The sequence below is a fragment of the Parasteatoda tepidariorum genome, chromosome 5 (genome assembly GCF_982258835.1).
Source record: "Parasteatoda tepidariorum strain Cologne lab strain chromosome 5, Ptep-v5.0, whole genome shotgun sequence".
Lineage (NCBI taxonomy): Eukaryota > Metazoa > Arthropoda > Arachnida > Araneae > Theridiidae > Parasteatoda > Parasteatoda tepidariorum.
In genome coordinates this window covers 92450342-92476250 of record NC_141759.1, presented here as the reverse complement: position 1 = coordinate 92476250, position 25909 = coordinate 92450342, and the positions used below count along the sequence as shown (strand labels likewise).

Sequence of the window (25909 nt, the reverse complement as noted above, 5' to 3'; positions counted from 1 at the left end):
AACTTTCTTTTATAAGTGGAATTTTCATAGTGTTATCAGTAGGTTTCATAATAAAATTGAGTATCTTTACCACTTGAAATTGTTCTTTAAATGGCACCAGGGTTTTTAAAAATCTAATTTTCATTTAAATTTTATTTTCTTGATAATTTTCTTAATATAATAATTTTCTTGATTCAATTTGACTTCATATTACTTATGGTATTAATGTCATTATAGTGGCTAAAAAATGCCACTATACTAGTCATTATTAAAAATGACTAGTATAGTGGCATTTTTTTAAATCTTTTTTTTTATTTTAATTTTTAAAATACATACTTCTGCTTCATTTTTCTTCGTTATTGTTTCAAAAATATCTTAATATCTAATTTTTTTTTCTTCTGGTTATTATGTGAGAATTTGAACTGATTATTTAGTTATAGCAGCTCCATTACTAGTTTAAAAAATATATATTACCCATTTATATTTTTTCTACAATCATGTCATCTAATTTTCTTTGCATTTCTACTAAAATTCAACATACTTCAGTTTTTTTATTCATTTTTATGTGTATTTTGAAAGTAATTTGTATTTAATTTTTTTAAATATAAATTTTAAAAGAAGCTATTAAGTTACTTCTATTATTTTTTTACAGCCCTTTGTTATTGATGCATGTACTAAAATTCCGCCAACTTTGTATTTACAAATTGTCCTGTTCGTTGAAGTTAATAATTTTTCTGTTACTTCTAAAAAGCATGAAATTATCTGATTTCTGACATTTTCGTTGCTTTGAGTTTTAAATAATTATCTTTGTTCAGTGTTTTCATCGCAGAGAAAAAATGGGTGAGAATTTCTCACCCTTTCTCAAAAACAGGGTGAGATTTCAAAAAGTTAAGTGAGATTTCTAAAAATTAAAAAACAAAAACATAAAGAGACATGAAAAAAATCATTTCTTTAATTATAATACATTTTTAATATCTTCTAATTTTTCAAGCATTGAATATTTTTGCTGCATCATCATATGGAAAATGTTCTATAACTACTTTTTCATCAGCTATTCTGATTAGGTAACTCAAATGCGTATTTGTTTCGTTTTGATCGTTTTTACCCACATTTGTTTCATTTTCATTTGTCCGTTTCGGAGTAGAAGATATTGCCTTTACAAGGTATTTGTCCATCTTGCATTAATGCGCAAAAAATTTGAACGTCTTACATGAAGAAACCTTACCTACAGTAAACACGTGGTTGCAGAGAAATGCGTTCTGAAAGAGGTTCGGAGGGATGGTGTTCTGTAGTTCTTAAAGATTCTGAACAATACTGGTACAGGGAAGCTAGATAATGGGGCAGATGTTGAAAATAATGAAAGATCCAGAAAGAAAAGTGAAACGGATTTTATTCTAATTGGCGCAATGAGAAATTTTTTTCAAAATGCGAGAAATTCGCGAATTTTGAAATTGGTTTATAGAATGCGCGAATTTCTCGCTGTAATCATTTTTTAATGCGAGAAAAGAAAAAAATATGCGAGATTCTCGCGTTCTCGCGCTGTAGTGAAAACACTGTTGTTTTACCGTATCAAATAAAATATTTATCCCTTAAAATGTTTTTGAAACAAGGGTCAATATTTTTTAATTGGAATAAAAAAGAAAAAAATTCAATATTTGAAAGAAAAAAAACTAATTAGAAAATATTGTAGTTAAGTATCTAAAATTTAATACCATCAGCTACAGCTTTTTTAAAATGTATTTTTTACAAAGCTTTCTATTATAATGTTTGATTAGATTACAACACTATTCTTTTGTGTACATTGCTGTTATGTTTTTTGAATGTTTCTGATAAATTTATTGAGAGCTTGAACAGTAACTTTTTGGGCTTGTGAATTGTTAATGTTTGTGAAGTATGCCATTAAATTAGTAAATACAACTCTTTTGTATATATTTGGAATTTTTACAGTTGCTTATCCTCTCATTTTTCCACTTCCAAATTTTTATGCACTAAACTAATATCTAAAACAAATTGATGTGAAAATTAAATCATATCAAGCATTAAAAATACTTGTATAAGTATTTTGAAAATAGTTCTAATTATTTTATTAATTCAAGTTTTTTATTAATTCAAGTTTTTTATTAATTTTGTATGATTCATATATGTTTTTTTTTTTAATTTAGACATAGCATTTTTAAAATATTTTTTGAGATATTTTACTTTTTGTTGTTGTTCAATGAGGCTTAAGTCTATGATCTATAAGAAAGAAATGAGGTATAGTTTGTCTAAACTAAGAACTCCTCCCGCCACAAAGTCTGAGGCTGTCTGGTGCTATGGAAACAAGAATGGCTCATTTTAGGGAGGGTAGCTTCACTCTAGAACTAACACAATAGACCGAAGAAAGATACTCCCTTTCTCTCGTCGACCGGATCTGAAACCACTCTAAAACAACTTCCCCGCACCCCTATTTGAAATAGTCATACCTCGTTACCATTGTCACCGCCATAGGTCCAGACGAATGTCTGGGGGAGTTCTTATTTTAGACGAACTGTAGTTGTTTTTGTGAATAATTTTAAGTTATTGTTAATAGCCTATGACTAAAAGATTAAAATTGTATTATAAGAATAATAAGATAAACTCTTAATTGTTCTTGAATAATAATTTCAAATTATAAGATAATTTGAATGTGTTATTTTATTTATTCATTTAGAATTTATCTGCTTAAGTAATATGTAAAAGTTTGAAACTTTCACACGCCACTTACATATATGAACAGCTAAAAATTATATAATTCTTGGCAATAGTCTGGGTGCACCTGTTCTTCCAGAAATTTCGAGCAGGAAAACATTCAAAATTATGTTTATTGGTCTTGTTTTCAAAATAAACAACATTGTTAACACAGTGGAACCTCTTGGGAGCGACCACTCTCTGTTTTGCAGTAAAATGGTTGTTAATGGAGGTTGGTCGTTTCTTAGGGGTTACCTCCATTGGTTTCAAAATGTTATCGAAGGCACAAGATTTTTTGAAAGCGATTTTAACTTTAGTCAGTGTCATTTTCTTGGTGCTTAAAAGCCACTTGTGTTGGCGCCATGGAAACCGAATGGGTGAATAAAATTTAGCATCAATAAAAATGTCTATGGATATAATTCTGTGCCTCCCAGTAGTGGTCAGCGGATAGAGCGTTTGCCTTCCAATGAGGTAAACCGGGTTTGAATCCCGGCGATGGCTTCCACCGACCAAAGTGCGGACGTGAAATATCCTCAGTTGTAGACGGATGATGGGTTAGAGTCCCCTTGCCGTCGGTCTAACCGTAGAGGTTCTTGCGGTCTTGCTCTCCATGTAACATAAATACGGGTTAGTTCTGTTAAAAAGTCCTCCACGAAGGCAAATTTCCCCCAATACTTGATCCAGGAGTTCCCTTGTCTTCTGGATCAGGTTCAAAATTACAATGCTATGGAGTGGTAGTAGTGGTAAGCCCAAAATTGGGTCGGCTGTTCAACTGTTATAAAATAACAAATAGAGGAAGTTGCTACTCAGACTTTTGACAAGCACTGTATATAAAAAAAAGTTTGTCAAAACATTTTATTTAAAAATTTTTAATATGTGTGTATACTGTTAATTTTTTGATATTTGGAACTGAAAAATATAAAAAAATACCTAATTATCTTTATTTAAATTCACTTTCTAAGTGCAGCTATAAAAAAAACTCGAAAAATGAATTTGCTATTTTTTCGCTCCTTTAAATATGAAATTTGGATGAATCAAGCTAGCCTGAAAGATACATTTACCATATACTTTTGCACAGTTATTGTCTTACTTAATTTGCAATTAATATTGAAAAGTTGTTCAATGTATATAATTTATTTTATAACAGATTTCCATTAATAAGTATTTTCATCAAGTCTGATGGAAGTGAAGACTTTTTAGCCTCATTGCAACTTCAAATTTATACTTAAGGTTGCTTTCCAATTTTATGATCTCTATATAGTCTCTCACATTATTAAAGTGATACTTAAATTAGTAATTGACTGAAGATGATTAATTATTTTATTTCTGGAGGTTCAGTGCCATATTTAAGTGTCCACCTAGTCAATGTTTTTCCCATTGTACCAAAGATTTCTCTCTTTGTTGTCATACAATATATCTGTATTTTACTCATGGGAATAAATTTTCACACATTTTGTGATTAAAAAAAAAAGCAATTTTTGTTCTAAATGCCTGACTGTTATTTTGCTCTTATGATCCGCTAGCATTTCTTCACCTCATCAGCTCGAAACTTGAAAACAAGGACAATTTACTAAGAGTCTTTAAAATGGTACTAGTTTTCGAAGAACAATTTAAAAATTAAGAATTCTTCACTGAAGTTGGTAAGTGCTTTTCGTAAATTGCTTTCTTTAATTAGGATATTAAATGTATAGGTTTTAACTAATTCAATTTGTGTGATTAAATAGGAGAATTAATCAGTGAAATAGTAGGTTTTTAAGAAATCTCTTCCTTTGCAACCTACTGTTTTATCATATTCAATAGCAGAAAATCTTTCTAAAATGACATTTTTTATAATACTTAGATAAGGAGAAATACTGCTAAATAGCTTATGGAAATTCAATGGATTTTTTTCACACTGTAAAGCAAAAAAAAAAAAAAAAAAATGTGATAAGTGGTTTTTAGTAAATAATTTAATTTTTGAAAAACTGATTATGTTAATGATGAAACCTTATTATGAAGTAACTACACAAAAACAGAAATATTTATCTAAAAATACTGGTTGCAGGTTATATTTCTCCCCCTCTAAGATTTTGGACAAACATGTTGCGAAAGATACTGCATTCAACAACAGTTAGTGATAGTTAAAAACATATTAAGAATGTTCCTCTACCTCTTCAAATTATCCTTCAACAATTGAGTTGTATTGGGAGGAAAAAGGCTGAAGGACATTTAACACTAAATTTATCCTTTAAATCAGTGGTCCACAAGTTGTTCAAGGAAGATTATTTCCATTTTATTTACTGTGGTGTATTTCTCTAGTGTTTGTGAAGAGTGTAGTTATCGGCAATGTCACCCTTCATCTATGAAAAGGTACCCCATCATAGAATCGAGTTAACACGTCTTATATACTATTGAATTGTAATTTTGTAGTGGTAGATACCCTACAGTACTCCCCCACCAGGATTATATCTGTGATAGAATTCGATGAACGGATACCACTAGTTGATTCATTGCTGTTTTGTGAGAAGCCGGGAGAGCTGTATTAAGATCACCGTACTTTTTTAGTGCTGAAAGTGAGGGGTGTATTAACTTCACAGGCGTAGGCGCTTCTGTGTTGCCGCTAGCAGTCGAGTGTATGCAAGCCGACGTTGTGCGTGATCGAGACTGAGTAGCAACAGTGCGAGGAGGTGGATAATGTCGCAGTCACAAGTCAACTGTGGATCATCTATCGAAGTGGGCGTTACTGTCAAGATAGGCGTGTTCATATCGAAGTGGTCGTTACTGCCAAGGTAGACGTGCTCACATCACGTTCGAAGGTCACCAATGTGGGGAGTGTAGTTATCGACAATGTCAACCTTCATCTATGAAAAAGTACTCCATCATAGAATCGAGTTAACACGTCATTGAATTGTAATTTTGTAGTGGTAGATACCCTACACTTTCTTTGATACAAGGTTAACCTGATAAACTTTAACTAAGACCCATCACCTAAAGCTGCACCCATACCTCTCATGTGACTGTATTTTAGGCTGTAGCTGTATTGAACGCATGTTTAAAACAAAATTGAATTATATATCAAAACCATTTAAAATATAAACATCCTTTTAGGGGCTGCGGTAAAATTATCAACATGAACAAGTCCTCAATGTTAAAAAGATTAGGGAGCACTGCTTTAAATATTCTCTAAATTAATTAACACTTTTTCCAAAAGTCCAATCAAAGTAATATCCTCATTAAAGAAAGACAAGGCAGAAACTGATCAGAACTTCAGCTTCTCGTAAAGAAATTTTTTGATCGCATAGAAATGGTATGGTTAGCTCAGTGTAATAAAAGGATATTTACTATTTATCAAGAACACAATAGGTTAAAATTTGTAGTATACTACAGTAGAGAACCGACTATCCGGAACGATCGGGACTATCGCTATTCCGGATAACTGATTTTTCCGGTTTTCTGAATCGCTACGAAAAGTCGTTTTTTTAGTGTCAAACCCAACTGAAAAAAAAATATATTTGGAAATAATCTTAAAAATAAGAAAAAACGATGAGGTAATACACTAATGATTATTTCTGAAATGATGGTAAGGTAAACATCTTTCAAAAAAGAAAAATCCTAAAATCTTATGAAGAAAAATAATTTTTTTTTTAAATATTGCGGGAAAATTTATCGAATTTTGTTCCGGTTTTCTGATTTCCGGATAACGGGTTCTGTACTGTACTTTGAAAAATATTGGATCACACAATAGCTTTTCCTGAAAGAAGACAGTCCACATTTTCATCAACATAGTTTTAATTTTACCATTACATATCACATTGAAACTACACAGAATCACTTGTTGATGCCTTTACATTTGATTAATGTGAAAAATTTTTATAATATTCTATTATTTCTACATTTATAATTGGATAGTAAAAGAACAAAGAATATTCTCTCAAGTGTAGGTTACGTGGTTGAATCTAAGCATTCATAATTTTAAGCTTTCTCAAGTTCGACACACTTTTGTTCATTATGGCCTGGAAGATCAAGTTTTAGCGAAAATATTAACCCTCTGTTGCATACCTTTCTGATACAATTGTTCACAAAGTTAATGGAATTTAAAAATTTCACATTTTTTTGTCAGACACAGAATTGTTTTCACTACTCTAAATAGTATATGCATTAGCAAAGTCTTGTTCAAAATTTCAAGTAAAATGTTACTATGTTTTTAATAATGAGAACCTGATAATGTCACTAAGAACATCAAAAAGCATTTATTTCGGAACATCTTGAAGTGGATAAAACTATTAATAAGTGCGAATAAATATATCAACCAGAAGTTTTCATGACATTAGTTATTGATAAAATTCTTATGCTTTTCTGAAATTACCATTTAGTATGCTAACAATTTTTGCTCTTGTATTACACAAATGATTAGTTTTTTAATCTTTAATTTCTAAAACCGAGTTAATTTTAATGTGGTCCAGAAAATGGTATATACTGCTAGTTATAAATATGAAAACTCAGTTAACACGTTGAGTGCTATGCATGTTTTTAAGGAAATTTTCAGTTTAGAAACACTTGTTTTGTGATTATAAGCAATATTGGTAATAATTAAATATAAATTTTTAGTAATTACTAAAAACATTGTAAATTTTTTTTTTTAACTTACATTGCTTTCATTTACATTTAGTTAAGCTTTTCAGAGATTTCCATTTAATAAATGAAAACTATTTTTCACTCTAATAATGTTTGAATAGTTTTGTTACATTTCTATCACCTAATATCTAAAAGTAAATTAATTTAAATGCGGGCCAGAAAATGCATATACTACTAGTTATAAATATGAAACTTGGTTAAGATAATGCATAAAAAAAATCAAAGAAATTTTTAGCCATCTTCACTTTAAATTACAAAATCATCTTTTAGTAGTAACAAATAAGTCAATGTAAATACTATTTCTCTCAATTAGTCGAGGCACACTACAGAGGGTTAGAAACAAATGTACGGGTGTTCCTTAAATGTTGTAAAAAACTTCTAGGTTAGGAAAGGCAGACATCATGAGGAATAAGTAATAACTCCAGAATCTGCACTTTTATTTACCTAAAATATCTTAATTTCACATTTATTTTGTTTTCTATTATTGTTGAAAATTTTAATCAAATAAGTTTAGAAAAAGCTGTTTTATTGTAATTAAATGATTCAGCAAACTTGTCCATTTAAGTTGCCAAATCTTGAAATTACGATAAAACTGAACACAATTTTCTATCATAATTATGAGAATATATAAAATTAAAATACATTAAAGTTTCCGTTTGAAGCACATGACACAGTTTAAAATAGGGAATGACTCTAACCATATAGGATTACATTGCTGCTCCTGGGTTTTTATGCTAATCTTAATCCTCATGATGTGCGTTACATTCCCTAAAAGTTTGTCTCAACAATTAGTTGACACTCTTTATAAAACAGCAGCACCACAAGTTTACATTTATAAAAATATTTGTAAAGTACTTTCATTAATTAGTGTAAATAAGGCAGTACATTTACTAGAAAAGCGTTGTTTAGAATGGAATAAAAGCACCAAGTTAAACGGAATGAGATAATAGCAAACCATTTTTTTAAACACCTACAAAAACTATCACACAGATTTTTAAATAAAAATACACATTTTGAGCAAACTAGCCTAGTTTATGAAATAAAGTAGTTTTGTACATTCAAAATGATATTTAAAATAAAATATAAAAGGTGATCATTAAAAAAAAAATCGGTGTGCAGAAAATTCTTATATACAACTTAAATTACATTTTTTACAGTATTATATATCATTAGATCAAGAGCCAGTTTTGAGATTTTTGCACTATTTGTACACAAATGATCAAAAAGTTTTATTTCTTAAATATTTTTTTTTTTCTAAAACAAGCATAAAAATTAATACCTGATCTAGTGATGCATAACACTGTCTAATCTATCTGTCCTACAACATAATTGGTGTACTAAAATTAAATATAGTATTAACCACAAGTCGATAAATTGGATGGATAAAATTTACACAAATTTCTTATTCTACTACTAACTATTACCAAATAAGAATTTACTGTATGCTTAAGACATACGGCTTATTGGTACCTAAATATAAACAGCTAACTGACTGTAAATATGTCACTCTTTTAAGATATCAAGCATGATGAAAATAAAATAGTAATAGTTAACTTTAAGATTTAAAAAAGAAAGATGGAATTGATAAATACTATTAATTAACTGCTATTAATGTATTTTTAATGTAAGTTTGTTACATATGTAGGGACAAAACGAAAGAAATTTAATTTAGATGAAAGTTATAATTAATTATTTTCGATAATTTTTGGTAAATTATAAAAAAATAAAACTATTCTTGTAAAGTTGAAAACAATTCATCCATTGAAGATGTATGATCCATTACAGGAAGTAACAAAATTATATAATTTTTGTTGTTTTTTTAAAAATTAGAACAGGGTGCGTAGCCAGATTTTTCAACAAAAAATAAGCACCTTTTAAGTACTTTTTAAGCATTTAAAAATATTTTTAATCACTTTCCAAAAATAAATCATAATTAGGATCTGTGCATCAATAAAAATAAAAAATTTCCCATCGTATAAGTTCTCAATTAATAAGCATGAAATAAACTTCAAAAACCTTGCATTATCATGATAAATATTGCAGAGAAAATTGGGAAAATCATGTATTTTTTGTAACTTTGAACGATGGACATAGCAAAGAAAAAATTTCTTTTTAAAAGATAGAAAATTAAGCATTTTTTACAAACCTCGAATAAAAAATAAGCACTTTTTAGAAAAGCTATGCACCCTGAAAACTATTCTTGTTAAGTTAAAAAAAATTTATCCATTGAAAAGATCCATGACAAGAAGTAACAAAATTATATAATTTTTTTAAAATTAAAAATATAGCAGTTAATTAGCTAACTATAATAAGTAATACTAACATCCAAAAGGAATAAATTCCAGAAACAAAATTTTTAAAGAACTTGAATGGAAAAGAAGTGCAATGGAATGGTGTTTAAAGACAAAAATACAAATTTCTGTTATCAGAAAAACACCTAGTTCACTCACTAAATGTATGACTATCAATGAAAATATACCTGACTAAAAAAGACAATTCACTTATGCAAACCAAACAATATTACTTCATATAAAAAGAAATTTGGAATGGAGGGACAAGTCTCAGTTTTACACAAGCGTCATTGCCTATAACTTCTGCAGAGAAGTTCTACAGAAGCTTCCCCTACAATACTGAAAATTATCCATATATTCACAGTTCACAAGACAATCACACATATGGATGTATACCGTCCATACAATAATCTGAGATCACTGCAAGGAGCAAAGATTAAGTGGCAGTGAAAAAATAAAAGCAAAACCAAACTGAAGGAGTTTTTTTTTTTTATTATTTCAAATGCTCGACTCGTAATGTCGAGGGTCGTCTGTCTTCATTCCACGAGAAATTTTAGAGTTTATATTATTGTTATTGTTGGCCACATTTGATTGATTATGATGGTGGTGGTGATGGTGATGATGATGGTGGTGGTGGCCGGAAGATTTGTTGGTTTTGTTGTTGGATGCAACTGGAGATTTCGAGTGACTCTTGCTGGTATCTCTGCTTCTTCTGATCGGTGAGTGGGGTTTGTAGTTTCCGATCCGACAGGAAACCACAGAGGCGTGGTCCAGCTTGCCCGGAACCGTGCACAATTTGTCACCGACTTTCCTGCGTCTTGATCTCTGCTCCTGCTGAGAATCCTGCTCTCCATTATACAGATCTGGATCTTCTAAGATCTTACGCTTTGCAACTGTCAGTTTCATTGCAAAATCGATTAGGGTTTCGCATAGTTTCTGTGCTGAATCGCAACCCTTATCGTTGTCGTTCTGGCCGTGCCGGAGGAGGTCCTCCATTCGCAATAGAGTCAGTTGGTGTCTTTGGTGGGCTTCCACCACGGGTAGAGGTGCCTCGGGTGGGATCATTGCCTCGATTGCAGAACCGGATGACTTCCTGGCTTCTTCGGCAGCCGGGTTGCTGCTGCTCTGTCTTCTAAGCACTGCATTTAACTTGCTCTGTCTTTTAACGTTGACTTCTTGGCTGTTGCTGTTTTGCCTCTTTATGCTGGTGTTTGTGTGCTTGGAAGTGTCGGGTTTAGCGACATCGGATCCCTTACGGTGCGGCTTCTCCGGCCTTTTGGGGAGGGCAAATTTTCCGACGACCGGATCAAAATTGTCAGAGATTCCGTCACTACACAGGAAGACATAGTCTCCTTGCTCAGCGATTGTCATTGATACAGTCAGATTGTTAAGTTCAGGGTTCACTCCATCTACGGGACCCAAAGCACCGAGGGCGTCACGCATATCCCTCATCGAATGAATGTCGTGTGAACCTGTAATAAATTAGAAGATATTGTCAGGTGCAGTTTTATAAAAAGGTCTAAATAGAGACAAATCATCAAGAAAATTAAAAATTAGCATCGATTGTAACAGCAGCTTTGAAAGGAATCAAAATTAATTTTAAATACAGTTGTACCCCGATTTAACAAATTGATTGGACCAGACAAATCTGTTTGTTAAATAGAAGCAATTCTTTAAACTAAATATCAATTTTATATTAATATCAATCAAGAGTATGATAAAAAAACTATCAATGCAAAATACCCTTAGATATATAGATATAAAAAAAAGTGATTACTATTTTACAGCGAGCTTAAAAATTATAAGTCATACGTTAGGAAATCAACTTTAAAACGATCTTAATTCTTTAATGCTACTTGCTTTTTAATTATTAATTAATTATTCACTTGAATTTGGGTGTGAAATATTAAAAATTTTAAGTGCAAGAAATTCAAAGTTTTAGTTTTATGTGCGAATTTTTTTCCAGCAATGACTGTTTGTTAAATCAAAGCTAAAAATTCGTTAAATCAAAAGCACCCTTTTAGTCAGGACAATAAAATATTAGTTAATCGAAGTACGTTTACTCGAGAATTTGTTAAATCACGGTTCGACTGTTTATCAGAAGTTAATTTACATTTAAAAGTTAATTCCTTAGTTTTAGATGCTTTTTTTAAAAAATTGCATTTGAAAGAATAATGCATCTACTTAAATAATATCAAACATTCTGGAGTTTGCTCACTAACGCAAGATATTGTTTTTGAATGCATAATGCCTTAATTGAATATAATTTATCAAATTAATCTGTTCTACTGCACGATCATGCAAATAACTGAGAGGATTTTACAGCCTATATCTGAGTACACCTGTTTTGTGTGGTGCAACAACTACAGATATTTGGCAAAATAAGGAAAGACACAAATCAATTTGAACAAATTTTACTTATGGAAGGAACAAAAGATCTAATAAATGTTTTTTCCATTTAAAAATCAAGTTTTGAATTTATACCAAACAATGTAAATTTTTTTTCTCATTTTACCTAATTTTATAAAAACTTATTAAAAAAAGTTATCAACGATAGATACTGATACATAATCTAGTCACAAATTAAAGGTAAAAATAAGAATGAATACTCCACTTTGACTAAGCATTGACTAAATAATAAAAAATAATTTTACAAGTATATTATGAAAAACTTATCAACCTTGGGTGATTTCTCTAACACCATGTTTCTGACTGTAAATATAGGCAAGGCTGTCTCCCACATTGCAAGTGCAAATAATAAATTTGTCAGAATTTCTGAGCTGACAAACAACAGCTGCACACAAAGTTGTTAGATTCCCTTCTTCTTGTAGGATTAAATTATGAGCTGCGTGAAATGAACGAAGAAGACAGACGAATATATCCTGTTGAAATAATAATATGTTAGAATTATATACACAGATTTAAAAACAGCAAGATATTATTATTATTAACGTTATGCACTAATACCAATGCATCTGTGCAAAAAATTTTTGAAAACAATGTCAAAATTCACAAAATAGAAAATACACTACTTTACAAAATTTAACATTTAAAAAATTTCTATCATCTGCAGAATATTTTCAAAATGATTTATCATTGATGAAATTTTCTATTTGTCCAAAATATTATGAAACCTACGACCAATGCATAGTAGTCAGATTTTTAGCGTAGCCAGATTTTACAACAAAAAACAAGCACCTTTTAAATATTTTTTAAGCACTTAAAAAAAAAAAAATTTTAATCACTTTCCAAATTAAATCGTAATTAGGATCTGAGCAGTAATAAAAATTTTTTTCTTTTCCTACTATTTAAAGCTCTTAATTTATAAACATAAAATCAATAAAATTTTTACATAATCATGATAAAATAATTAATTTCTGATAAATATTGCAGAGAAGATTGTGAAAATCGTGCATTTTTTAGTAATTTAGAACGACAATCGACACAACAAAGAAAAAATCTGAGATGGGCACAGTAGGCCTTGGCCCTGTATGGGCTGTCGCACCACTGACTTTAGTTTACAAATCCCGAATAAAAACAAGCACCTTTTAGGGCTTTTAAAAAACGTAAATCAGAATGAGCATAATGATAAAAAAGACATGGCCATTGCAATTTTTGATCCTCTGTAGAGAGAATGGCCCCTTGCTTCGGCAGCCTGACAACCAGCAACAAGTCGAGCACTTTACTTTAGAACAGCTTAATGAGAACCAATACCGTGCACTCTCGGTCCCTAGGCAGACTGATCAAAAAGATCGCCCATCCGCTTACTGATCACAGCCATTGATGCTCGACTTTCGTGTTCTACTGGGAACCGTGTTTTTATGATCAGTCCACTGCAGGAACTTTAATCAAAGGACAATCGGACTATACATATACATGTGTGAGTTTAAACTCTTTATATATAATAAGGGGTCTGTCTACGTTTTTCTTAGAGGTACCTATTTTGTGAAAATTTAGACATAACTTGTGAAAAATAAAAATTTTATTAAAAAATTAACAAAAAAATATGGATTTATCGTTTCTTACGGGATACAAAAATAAAATTTCAAGATAAAGTATTTTGTGAAACTATCGCGTTTCCTAAAGTTGGATTTTTGAAGGTACAGCTTAACGGTAGTAAATTTAGTCTGGACAGATCCTTGATAATAGTGGTCAAAATAATTTTAAATCAACTTTATTAAATCAGGAAGAATTGCAACTATTCAAACAATCATTAATAGCTTGTCTCCTATCCTTAAAAATTAAATTCCGGCGATATCCTTGTCTTAAAACTATTACGAACGACTTTAAGCAGTTAAGTGGGCAAAAGGTCTAAAAAACTAATTAAATCTTCTATATTTGTCTCAACTTTCATGAAAAATCATAACTTAAGATTTTATTCTTTATCTGTGCCACCCTGGATTTCAAATAAAATTTTTGATTATTGTTTTTATATTTTTGTACTTAAAATTCTGGATGATGTATTATTAATTCCTTCAAATTCAATCATTAGAAATACATATCACAATTTATTCCCTGTCTAAATAATAACTTGGGCTTGAAAATAACTTCTTGAGATAAAATATTGCAGGTCTGATCAGAGCCATGGAAGAGGAATCATAGATCATTTTACATATAACAATGTAAAATAACCTCACAAATAGTAAGCAAGTCATCCCATCAGACATTAGCATGCCATATTCTAATTATGATTCAAATTCAGTCAGGGGAAATACATATCACAATTTATTCCATGTCTAAATAACTTGGGCTTGAAAGTAACTTCTTGAGATAAAATATTGCAGGTCTGATCAGAGCCATGGAAGAGGAATCATAGATCATTTTACATATAACAATGTAAAATAACCTCACAAATAGTAAGCAAGTCATCCCATCAGACATTAGCATGCCATATTCTAATTATGATTCAAATTCAGTCGGGGAAAATACATATCACAATTTATTCCCTGTCTAAATAATAACTTGGGTTTGAAAGTAACTTCTTGAGATAAAATATAGCAGGTCTGATCAGAGCCATGGAAGAGGAATCATAGATCATTTTACATATAACAATGTAAAATAACCTCACAAATAGTAAGCAAGTCATCCCATCAGACATTAGCATGCCATATTCTAATTATGATTCAAATTCAGTCAGGGGAAATACATATCACAATTTATTCCCTGTCTAAATAATAACTTGGGCTTGAAAATAATTTCTTGAGATAAAATATTGCAGGTCTGATCAGAGCCATGGAAGAGGAATCATAGATCATTTTACATATAACAATGTAAAATAACCTCACAAATAGTAAGCAAGTCATCCCATCAGACATTAGCATGCCATATTCTAATTATGATTCAAATTCAGTCGGGGAAAATACATATCACAATTTATTCCCTGTCTAAATAATAACTTGGGTTTGAAAGTAACTTCTTGAGATAAAATATAGCAGGTCTGATCAGAGCCATGGAAGAGGAATCATAGATCATTTTACATGTAACAATGTAAAATAACCTCACAAATAGTAAGCAAGTCATCAAATCAGACATTAGCATGCCATATTCTAATTATGATTCAAATTCAGTCGGGGAAAATACATATTACAATTTATTCCATGTCTAAATAATAACTTGGGCTTGAAAGTAACTTCTTGAGATAAAATATAGCAGGTCTGATCAGAGCCATGGAAGAGGAATCATAGATCATTTTACATGTAACAATGTAAAATAACCTCACAAATAGTAAGCAAGTCATCAAATCAGACATTAGCATGCCATATTCTAATTATGATTCAAATTCAGTCGGGGGAAATACATATTACAATTTATTTTAGGTCTAAGTAATAACTTGGGCTTGAAAGTAACTTCTTGAGATAAAATATAGCAGGTCTGATCAGAGCCATGGAAGAGGAATCATAGATCATTTTACATGTAACAATGTAAAATAACCTCACAAACAGTAAGCAAGTCATCCCATCAGACATAAGCATGCAATATTCTAATTATGATTCAAATTCAGTCAGGAGAAATACATATTATAATTTATTTTAGGTCTAAGTAATAACTTGGGCTTGAAAGTAACTTCTTGAGATAAAATATTGCAGGTCTGATCAGAGCCATGGAAGAGGAATCATAGATCATTTTACATGTAACAATGTAAAATAACCTTACAAATAGTAAGCAAGTCATCCCATCAGACATTAGCATGCAATATTCTAATCATGATTCAAATTCAGTCAGGGGAAATACATATCACAATTTATTCCATGTCTAAATAATAACTTGGGCTTGAAAGTAACTTCTTGAGATAAAATATTGCAGGTCTGATCAGAGCCATGGAAGAGGAATCATAGATCATTTTACATGTAACAATGTAAAATAACCTTACAAATAGTAAGCAAGTCATCCCATCAGACATTAGCATGCAATATTCTAATCATGATTCAAATTCAGTCAGGGGAAATACATATCACAATTTATTCCATGTCTAAATAATAACTTGGGCTTGAAAGTAACTTCTTGAGATAAAATATTGCAGGTCTGATCAGAGCCATGGAAGAGGAATCATAGATCATTTTACATGTAACAATGTAAAATAACCTTACAAATAGTAAGCAAGTCATCCCATCAGACATTAGCATGCAATATTCTAATCATGATTCAAATTCAGTCAGGGGAAATACATATCACAATTTATTCCATGTCTAAATAATAACTTGGGCTTGAAAGTAACTTCTTGAGATAAAATATTGCAGGTCTGATCAGAGCCATGGAAGAGGAATCATAGATCATTTTACATGTAACAATGTAAAATAACCTTACAAATAGTAAGCAAGTCATCCCATCAGACATTAGCATGCAATATTCTAATCATGATTCAAATTCAGTCAGGGGAAATACATATCACAATTTATTCCATGTCTAAATAATAACTTGGGCTTGAAAGTAACTTCTTGAGATAAAATATTGCAGGTCTGATCAGAGCCATGGAAGAGGAATCTTAGATCATTTTACATGTAACAATGTAAAATAAAAATAACCTTACAAATAGTAAGCAAGTCATCCCATCAGACATTAGTATGCAATATTCTAATCATGATTCAAATTCAGTCAGGGGAAATACATATCACAATTTATTCCATGTCTAAATAATAACTTGGGCTTGAAAGTAACTTCTTGAGATAAAATATTGCAGGTCTGATCAGAGCCATGGAAGAGGAATCATAGATCATTTTGCATACAACAATGTAAAATAACCTCACAAATAGTAAGCAAGTCATCCCATCAGACATATTAACTATCATAGTCAACAATAGATTTGTTAACTCAAATCTTCAATTAAAAATTAGAATTGATGTGACACAAAAGATTTGTCATGTAAAAGAATTTCTTTCAATATTTTTACTAAACTAATGAAAGCTTATAATTTAGAAATAAAATTTTAATTCCCTGATTCAATTACAACAATATAATTGGTAGTAAAAATACATCAATTTCAAACAAAATAATTAAAAATCTTCAATCTAGATTTACCAGAGCAAAGATGAGACTTTTCTCTAGGGTTTTTGCTAAAAAAAAGTTTGAATTTTTTTTAAAGTTTTTATTTTTTATGCAAATTGAGTGATTGTAATGAGATTTTAGAGAAGTTCTCTATATAAAAAAACTATACATCAACATTTCAAAATAACAAGCATTATATAATGAAAAAAACTATGATGCATAAAATATTACAGTAGAACAATGGTTAAACATTTCTCATGGGACTATTCATAGTGAACAATAGATGAGAAAAAATGATAAATTCTGTTTAACATAAGATATCAAACAATGGCATCAAAATATATAAATATAAAAAGTAATAAATTGATGGACCTAAAAATTAATAATATAAAATATTTATGGTGCATGACACATTTATTTACAGTGCATGACACATTGGTTTAAATATTAAGAAATTTTGGTTTGAACACTTTTTTCTTCTCAGAGTAAATGATAAAATTTCGACATTTATAACAAATAGCGGTTTTATTATTTTTAAGTTGGTATAAATGTGTGATAGTTTTTATTGTTTCAAAGCCTTTGAATCTTTTTGCAGATGCTGGCACTGGTTGTGTTAACTATCTTCATCCAGGGTTGGCAGGTTTTTGACATGTGACAGTTTTTGACGGTTTAAACCATGGTTTAATCCGTCACGTCAAAAACCTCACTGTCAAAAATGTCGAAAATGTCAAAAACCTATATTCATATGTGAAATTTAATTAATACATAAAATTTATATATTTTTTATAAAGGATAGTGTTTCTAAATATGTTCTAGAAAAAATAAATTTAAAATTTTGAAGAAACACTTATATTTTGAATAGTAACCAAAATCTTGTACTTTTGAAAGCTCACATCTTTTGTAATATTATGTTTTCATTTTCATGTGTTATTGAAAATCTGCAGTAATATTATTAAGAAATTTATTTAAAACCAAATTTAGTGTATAATATAGATTATACTAAAAATTAGACATTTTTAAAGATAAGTATTAGCAGTTTTGTACATTAGACATCTTTTTAAAAAAAATCTTTTAAACAGGTTGGGCACGTGCAACATTCACAATCAGGGAATTTTTGTCTATTTTTAGCTCTTCTAAAGTAAACTGGGGGGAGGGGGATTAGTGAACTGCTTTCAACATAATTTGTTTGGTGGTGGAAAAATGTTCAAAACTAGTTATGTGCTACCGTATGCTGCGAGGAGCAAATGAACTAGACTATTGAATTTTGATTTTCATTTTGATTATGTAGTGTGATGCATGTTCTGATTTTTAAAATTATGTATTTAATTAGGATAATTAAAAAATTTCCATAGTAATTTGTTTAAATATTTCATGGATCAGTGACTGTAATGTTCTTCTGTTTAGTTTGACTTTTGTTAGTTTTTCAGAAAAATCAGTAATTCTGAATTTTAAATCTTCAATTTTTTTAATTCATAGTTAACATAAGACAATACAAATTTACGTGCTTTCTGTTAAATACACAGAGTAGTTAGTGTCGATTTACAGTATATTCAGCCTATTCATTTACTATGCTGAAAATTTAGTTTATCCAAATACTTGTGAATTTCATTTTGCTGAATACTATATAGTTTTGTTGAATATCTAAATATTCAGCTGTTGAATAATTACTTCTTACTTTCAAGATGTACATTATTTGTATTCTTAATACAAGTGGAGAAAAAAAAATTAAGAGATAAAAATTGTTTTAAAATGATAAGTGTAATAATTATAAATAAATATAATAAACAATATGAATTTTATTTATCATTATTCATAAATATAACTACTTTTATATTCAAATTAACATACTGGATAATAAAGATATTCGGTCTAACATTTAAAAAAAAAATTTATACACTTGTATCAAGTTTGTATTTATACAACATAACTTGTAAGTTCCTTATAAATATAAATATTAGTTATATGTTCCTTATATGTCAAAAATGCATGGTAATAAACTTTAAATTTTCTTAAATAACAAAAAAAAAAATTTTTTTTCAAAATATAAATATTTAAACAATTTTTGTGCAAAATTTTTCTGCACATGCATTTGAATATAAATTTGAGATTTTAAATCTGTTATTTTACCTTAATTTTAATAAAAAAATATTTTAAAACCTGCTGATTACCCATAGTATAATTAAATTTCCATATAATGCATGGCAACTGTTGGTAGTTTTGAAGTTTATATATTTTCTTGGCAAACTTCAGTTTTTGACGTTTTCGACGGGTTTTTGACGGTTTAAACCAGTATTATACCCTTGTCATGTCAAAAACCACTTTTTGACGTCAAAAACCCAACCCTGTCTTCATCATTATCATTTTGCATTTCGGCAACCATTTGAATATCTTGATACATACATCTTGAATCACCCCAAAGTTTCAACATTTTCATCATCAAAAATGATATCATTTTTATCAAACTATAATCAATCCTCATTTTCTTTTTCTTCAATAATCATCAAGAGTTATGTACTATTTTTCTTCTTCATCACAACTAAGTAATTTCAATATTTTTAAATGTCGGTAGAAGTTCCGAACAATGGTTGATAGTTTCAAAAACTATCAAAACGGGTTTTATTAACATTATAAAAATAGTATTTGTGACAAGAGTGTTGAAAGAAGATGATACATACAGAGGAAATGGAAGATGCAGGAACGATGCATCACGTTTTATTGCATTGAAAACACAACATTCTAGAATCTTAAATTTTACAGGTTTACAGGGTCAGTAGCCAAATATTTCAACAAAAAATAAGCACCTTTTAAGTACTTTTTAAGCACTCAAAAATATTTTCAAACACATACATTAATTATACATTAACAAAATGCAAAATAATTTTCAAAGACTTTACATGATCATGATAGAATAACTAGTTCCTGACAAAGAACTCTTTTCTTGATTATTTAGCCATTATAAAATGATCAAGAGATTTTTCGGTTCGATATCAGAGGGTGGAAAATGAAGCCTGAAGTTGAAAATATCCTGCAAAATGCAGCAGAGCTGCAGATGAGAGTGCAAGAATCCTTCCCACTGAAATTAGCTCAGTATATGTACATGCGGACCTGTAAGTACTTCATCAAACATGTACAATGATTGGCACTTTTATATGCTATGGAACGACGGTAGGCTGATATGGATTGTGGTTGAATGAATTGTGAAAACGTTGAATTGAACAATGTGAAAAGTATGCTTTTGCATAATATGTGGCGAAAATTGACTTGATAAAGAAAAAAAATCTCATTTTCAAAACGGAAAAAATCACCACTTTTTGAAAACAATCAATGAAAAAACCACCTTTAAGGGATTTTAAAAATCGAAAATAAGCATCCTTAAGCACTTTGTAAAAACGCTACGCACCATGCATTACGTTATGTGTAATTAAGTACAAAAAAATTGCGTGAAATATATTAATAAAACATATTTAATAAAGTAAAAAATAACATGCATATTTAACAAGTATTGCAATAAAATGTTTTTGAACACCAGAGTAAAATGTATGATATTCTTTTCAATATGCATGAAAATATTGGTTACCATAGTGGTTTCTATCCTTCCCCCTTCTCTGTACAACGCATTGTTCAAATAATCCATGCAGCCATGAACAGCACATCTTGCAGCAAGGCATGACTTTTCACCCCAATTCACGCCATCTGCCAGAACCAAGACTGAACTGTTCTCACGCAGGCACACAGCAAATGCATCAGCAACAGGTTCACCTATAGTTTAAAAAAATTTAATTTCATTAAAAAAAAAGTATTGGTAGAAAAACAATTTAAAAACAAATCAATGCCTTCCAATTTGCCATAATTTAGTGGCAAATAGTGAAGACTTTACTTGCATTGTAAAGAAAACTCTTACATTAGTTAGCGGGAGGCCGTAACTGGGAAAAATTAAAGGGGTTACAAATCTTTCATGATGTAGCTATGAGTTATAAATATTTTAATTTTAGGAATTAAATCGGACAATTTCAACATCTAGATATATTTCTAACTATTTACAAATATGCCTTAGTAAATAGGATTGAGTAAAATTAATTTGTTTCAAATATTTTTTATCACTTTTAAAATATTTCCTGGTTGTTCACAATCTTCGTATATAATATATGTTTTACCAATAAAAATGTATGGCAATAAAACTGTCGATTTGATTAAAGAATTATTTTATAGCTTGTTTTTTTCCATTCGACTGATACGGTTCTGCGAGCATACATGGTTGAGTTTAGCTCCAAAGTGGCACGACTGGACAGTCATTTTTCCACCCGTAAACCAAACTGAAAGCATTGCGAACCCACCCTATTTGGGAAGAAAAGGCAAAGTTCAAGAACATTAATTTCTTCTTAGAAAGACTTTTAGTTCATTTTACTAAAAAGGGTGCCAAACAGATTATCTAATATTTTTTCTTATTTGATTTTTCTGTGGTGTGTTCGTAATAAAATAGGCTTGAACTTAGGAAATATTCTCGCAAATATTGCTGCCGTACTAATAATTCCTCTACTCTTAAATACTAGGACAATAGTAAAATATAAAACATATACCCCCCCCCCCCCCAACATTCAAGCCTTTTGCGAATTATTTTTTTTTATTGTTAGTTAACTAAGACCAAAGTTTTTAAAACAAAAAATTTTGTATAATTCTATAATTAGGATTTGAAAACATGTTCCACTTTCTATCTAGTCCTTTATGTAACCGTCTAAATAATATATATATGCAGTGGTGACAAAAATTCTCTTAATTTTAATTTATTTAAGCAATAAAACATTATCTTTAACTATCACCTGCGAAAATATCAGAAACTACGTAAATTCCGAATAGTTGAAGGATATGTATTATCCCCGCATTTATCATGGTTAAATCTCATAATTGAGGAGGATGCTTTTCAATTGTTTAGTGTTAACCATCCTTCCTTGCTAGCAAGGTCATATCACATCCGCTAGTCACCATTGAGCAGAATGCTTAAATCGAACATGTCAACCTTCATCTATCAAATGGTACCTCAAGACAAAATCAAGTTAACATGTATTATATACTAGTGAATTAGTATTTAATATTTATAGTGGTAGTTACTCCACATTATAACTTTATATTTTAGAAGCATTCAACATTTTAATCTTTGAATTGGTTTACTTCTCAAAGGAATAGAAGAATAAGGGTGGGGGGAAAAGAATATTTAGATAGGAAATATACAAACCAGCATTTTCATTGGTTAAAGGATGTTTTTCATACAAAGTTGTGGCTAGTCCAAATGCTCGATCATCAGACTGGGTCCAATTCTTGATACCAGCAACTGCTTCAGGTGTATCTAAACCTGAGTAAGAACACGTCAAATAAATTATTGAAAAATATTGAATTTAAAAAAATTTAAAACTCAGCACAATAAGTTGTGTTCTTTTCCAATTTAATTTCTTTGAACTAAAATAAATTTTTCCGAAAAAGGATATAAATCTAAAATATATATATTTTTTAAAAAATCTTTCTCCAAAAATATGCGGGCACACATTTAGAAAGAAAATATATCTATTTGCAGATATAGGTATTTTTAAAGGGGTTCTAGAAGGTATATTTGTACTCAAAGTTTGCAAAAAACTTTCTTTTTTTTAAAAAAAAAACCCAACTCACATGGGTTTTTCCATAAAAAACTAGTTCTACCCAGGGATAAATGGTGTTTTTCAAATAAATTTGTCATGCATACTTATCTAAGTATGTAAAGGAATAAGGAATATAATTTTTTTTTAATCATGTGCTTTATTTTTTATCTTGGACTAAATTTTGTTTCCAAAAATTAGACAATTGAAATATCTTTTACTTAAATAATTTTTGTATAAATAGCATATAGTAACCAAATTAAAACAGATAGCCAAACAATTTTTTTAGCAATTTTTGTCGCCAGAATAGAATAAAAGATTAATTTATCTAATTCTCCACAACTTAATTCAAAATAAAAACGATATAGTTATACTTAGAACTAACACAGATTACATATGTTAGAATTAAAGTGTATTAAGTATTTTTTCACTTTTTTTATTTATTCGAGTGAAAGCAAAAATATTTTTTTCAGTGATTGTTGCAACCCTGAATGTAAAAAAAATTATGGTTACTGTAATTGTAATTAATTACAATTATTTTAAATAATTATAAACAATGCTTGTTGTATGTCATATTGAGTTCTAATTAACTAATATATTACATATATTTAAATAGAATATTGTTTTTTTTTGTCAAGATTTGTTGGTTTAGTTAAATTATTAAATTGGTTTGCGAAAATTTCTGACACCCCCACGTAAAATTATTTTACAGAGAAAAATATTATACACGATTTCTTAAATACTTTAATTAACATTTTCCTGTACTGCATCACACATAGAAAATTTCAAAAAGAGCCCTTTTTCGCAGATAAAGGATAAAAAAAATTTCCTGCTGGAAAATTGTTAATTTCTTTCAATTTTGGCTTTAGTTTTCACAAGCAAATAATTCTTAAGTTTTTACTGGGCATCCAAATACCCACTGACTGTGTTAAACGGATCCGATTTAAAACTATTAAAAAGTAGCATTAATAAAATGGAAGAACCATTTTTAAAAATTGGTTACCTTCCCCTTTGCAGTACTAATGAAATGGAAGAAATATATATTTTTTTTAAAAAAATGGTAACTTTTCTCTTGCAAAATCAATCAAGGTGCTTGGCCAAATCTTTCAACAAAAAATAAGCACCTTTTAAGTACTTTTTGAGCACTCAAAAAATATTTTTAAGCACTACATACTTTAACAAAATGCAAAATAATTTTGAAAGACTACATGACCTGATAAAATAACTAGTTTCTGACAAAGAACTCCTTTCTTGATTATATTAGCCACCATAGAAAGATCGATAGATTTTTCGGTTCGATATTAGAGGGGGGAAATGAAGCCTGAAATTGAGATATCTTGAAAAATGCATCGGAGTTGCCCATTGATGAGATTGCAATAATCCCTCCGAACCTAACTCTCATGCGGAATCGCAAGTATTTCATCAAGCATGTAACATGATAGGAGCTTTCATACGCTATGGACCAACGATACACCATAATAAATTGTGGTTGAATGAATTGTGAAAATGTTGAATAAAGCAATGGGAAAAGCACGCTTTTGCATAATACGTGGCGAAAATCGAAATGGTAAAGAAAAAAATCCAATTTTCGAAAGGGAAAAATTGAGCACTTTTTAAAAACACCCAATGAAAAAAGCACCTTTAAGGGCTTTTAAAAAACGAAAATCGGAAATGAGCACCTTTAAGCACTTTTTAAAAACATTGTCACAGAAACGAAAGAAATATTTTTAAGAAATTGGTTACCTTCAGTAATAGTAAGTTTCTTTTCTTCGATTTTTTCTGTGGTATTTTCATTGTTATCGACAACAGGTTCTGGAATATTTAACTTATCGTGATTTTCAGAATCTTCTTCATAATCCTCATCGATGAAATCCACATCCAAATCGAGGTATTCGAAAGGTTTGTGTTTTCGATTAACTTGTGTCAACCCGCCAGCAGGCCCAGTGTGTGCTGCAAGAACCACTTTGGAGAGCTTGGCAACTTTCTTCATGGGCAGGTCGTAGCAACATTTTCCGAACACTATTTCGGGTTGATTTCTTTTCAATTGCCTGCGTTTACAAACGAAGAAAACACCATAAGTATTACATTTAGTTATAAAAAAAATATCAATAATTTCAATTACTTGAATACAGACAGGACATATTAAATGTACCTATTCCACTAGAAAAAAACATTTAAATTTTACATTAAAATCATTGACGGAATCGATCGAATTGTTTCAAATTTACTAAACTTAAAAAAAACTTACATTTTGAAATTTTTACTTTGCAATAAAGTTATTCGACAATTTCAACTTTTTTATTGAGCCGGGATAGCCTGGTTGTCAGGGCGCTGGACTCACGTTCGGGGGAACGGTAGTTCGATCCTGTCGATCGAAGACACCCGGTGTAGTAGTGTAGGAAATGGTGACTGGTGCACGTGAAATATTTCGGGTCACAAAGTTCTCCATGATCCCATAACAAATTATACCTCTGGGGATACTGAATTGGAGATTGATCGTTCTCTAGTTCAGACCAAAATTACGATCTGTGGATGAAGGAATGGTCCGTCCTATAAACGGGTATGACGTATGGGTGCGGCAGAAGTCGAATTCTTAGCCATAGATGGCGCCACGGGAAAACAGTAACTATCGCACCCCTTACTTTACTGGCCTACGACAACAGCTTTTGTATTTTGTCATTTCAACTTATACAATTTAAAATAATATAAAAAGTTGTAGGAATTACACAACACTTTTTAAGACTTTTATTAAATAAAATGAAGATAATTACGTAATCAAAATTATTTTTTACGTGGACAAACGGATTTCGTACTTGTGTGCAAAAATTTTCGATTTGCTCAAATACTTTAGGAATACGCAAGTGTCATAAATAGGAAGGGGGCCCCAGTGGGAAAATGGTTTATTCAGAACAGAGAAAATACGTTTCTGTGCCAGATTCCGTATTTTATTTAATAGTTAACACTAAGCATGCGTAGGTCAACTCCTTTGAATTATTAAGATCGGCACTTGATCGTGAAAACACGGTGATTAGAATGAAAGTTATTTTGGGGGATGCCTTTTTACGGCTCACTATACATATTTTAAAATTAAAGTACAATCTACTGAAAATAATCAATTCAATTATAATGTTGCGAAAATTTCATACCTTTTTTTTTTTTTTGCTTACTGAACACATTAAAAATAATAATTGAGCATTTATTGAGATAAAAATG

At 30.0% G+C, this 25909-nt stretch overlaps 1 protein-coding gene across 3 annotated transcripts in view; it reads right to left on the bottom strand.

Moving 5' to 3' along the window:
* Nucleotides 1-8124: 8124 nt before the first annotated feature.
* Nucleotides 8125-25909, bottom strand: part of LOC107450466 (PP2C-like domain-containing protein CG9801) — a 154555-nt gene continuing 136770 nt past the window's right edge. For 2 of the 3 annotated variants that reach the window (XM_071185117.2, XM_087164525.1), the window contains 5 exons: nt 24440-24744; nt 22303-22419; nt 20650-20831; nt 12271-12472; nt 8311-11062 (listed from right to left, as the gene is read on the bottom strand). In XM_071185117.2, the coding sequence (XP_071041218.2) occupies nt 10089-11062; nt 12271-12472; nt 20650-20831; nt 22303-22419; nt 24440-24744 (1780 nt within the window). In that variant the 3' untranslated portion in view covers nt 8311-10088. Of the gene's footprint in view, nt 11063-12270; nt 12473-20649; nt 20832-22302; nt 22420-24439; nt 24745-25909 lie in introns of all 3 variants that reach the window. The other variant, XM_016066266.4, reaches the window with a different exon arrangement.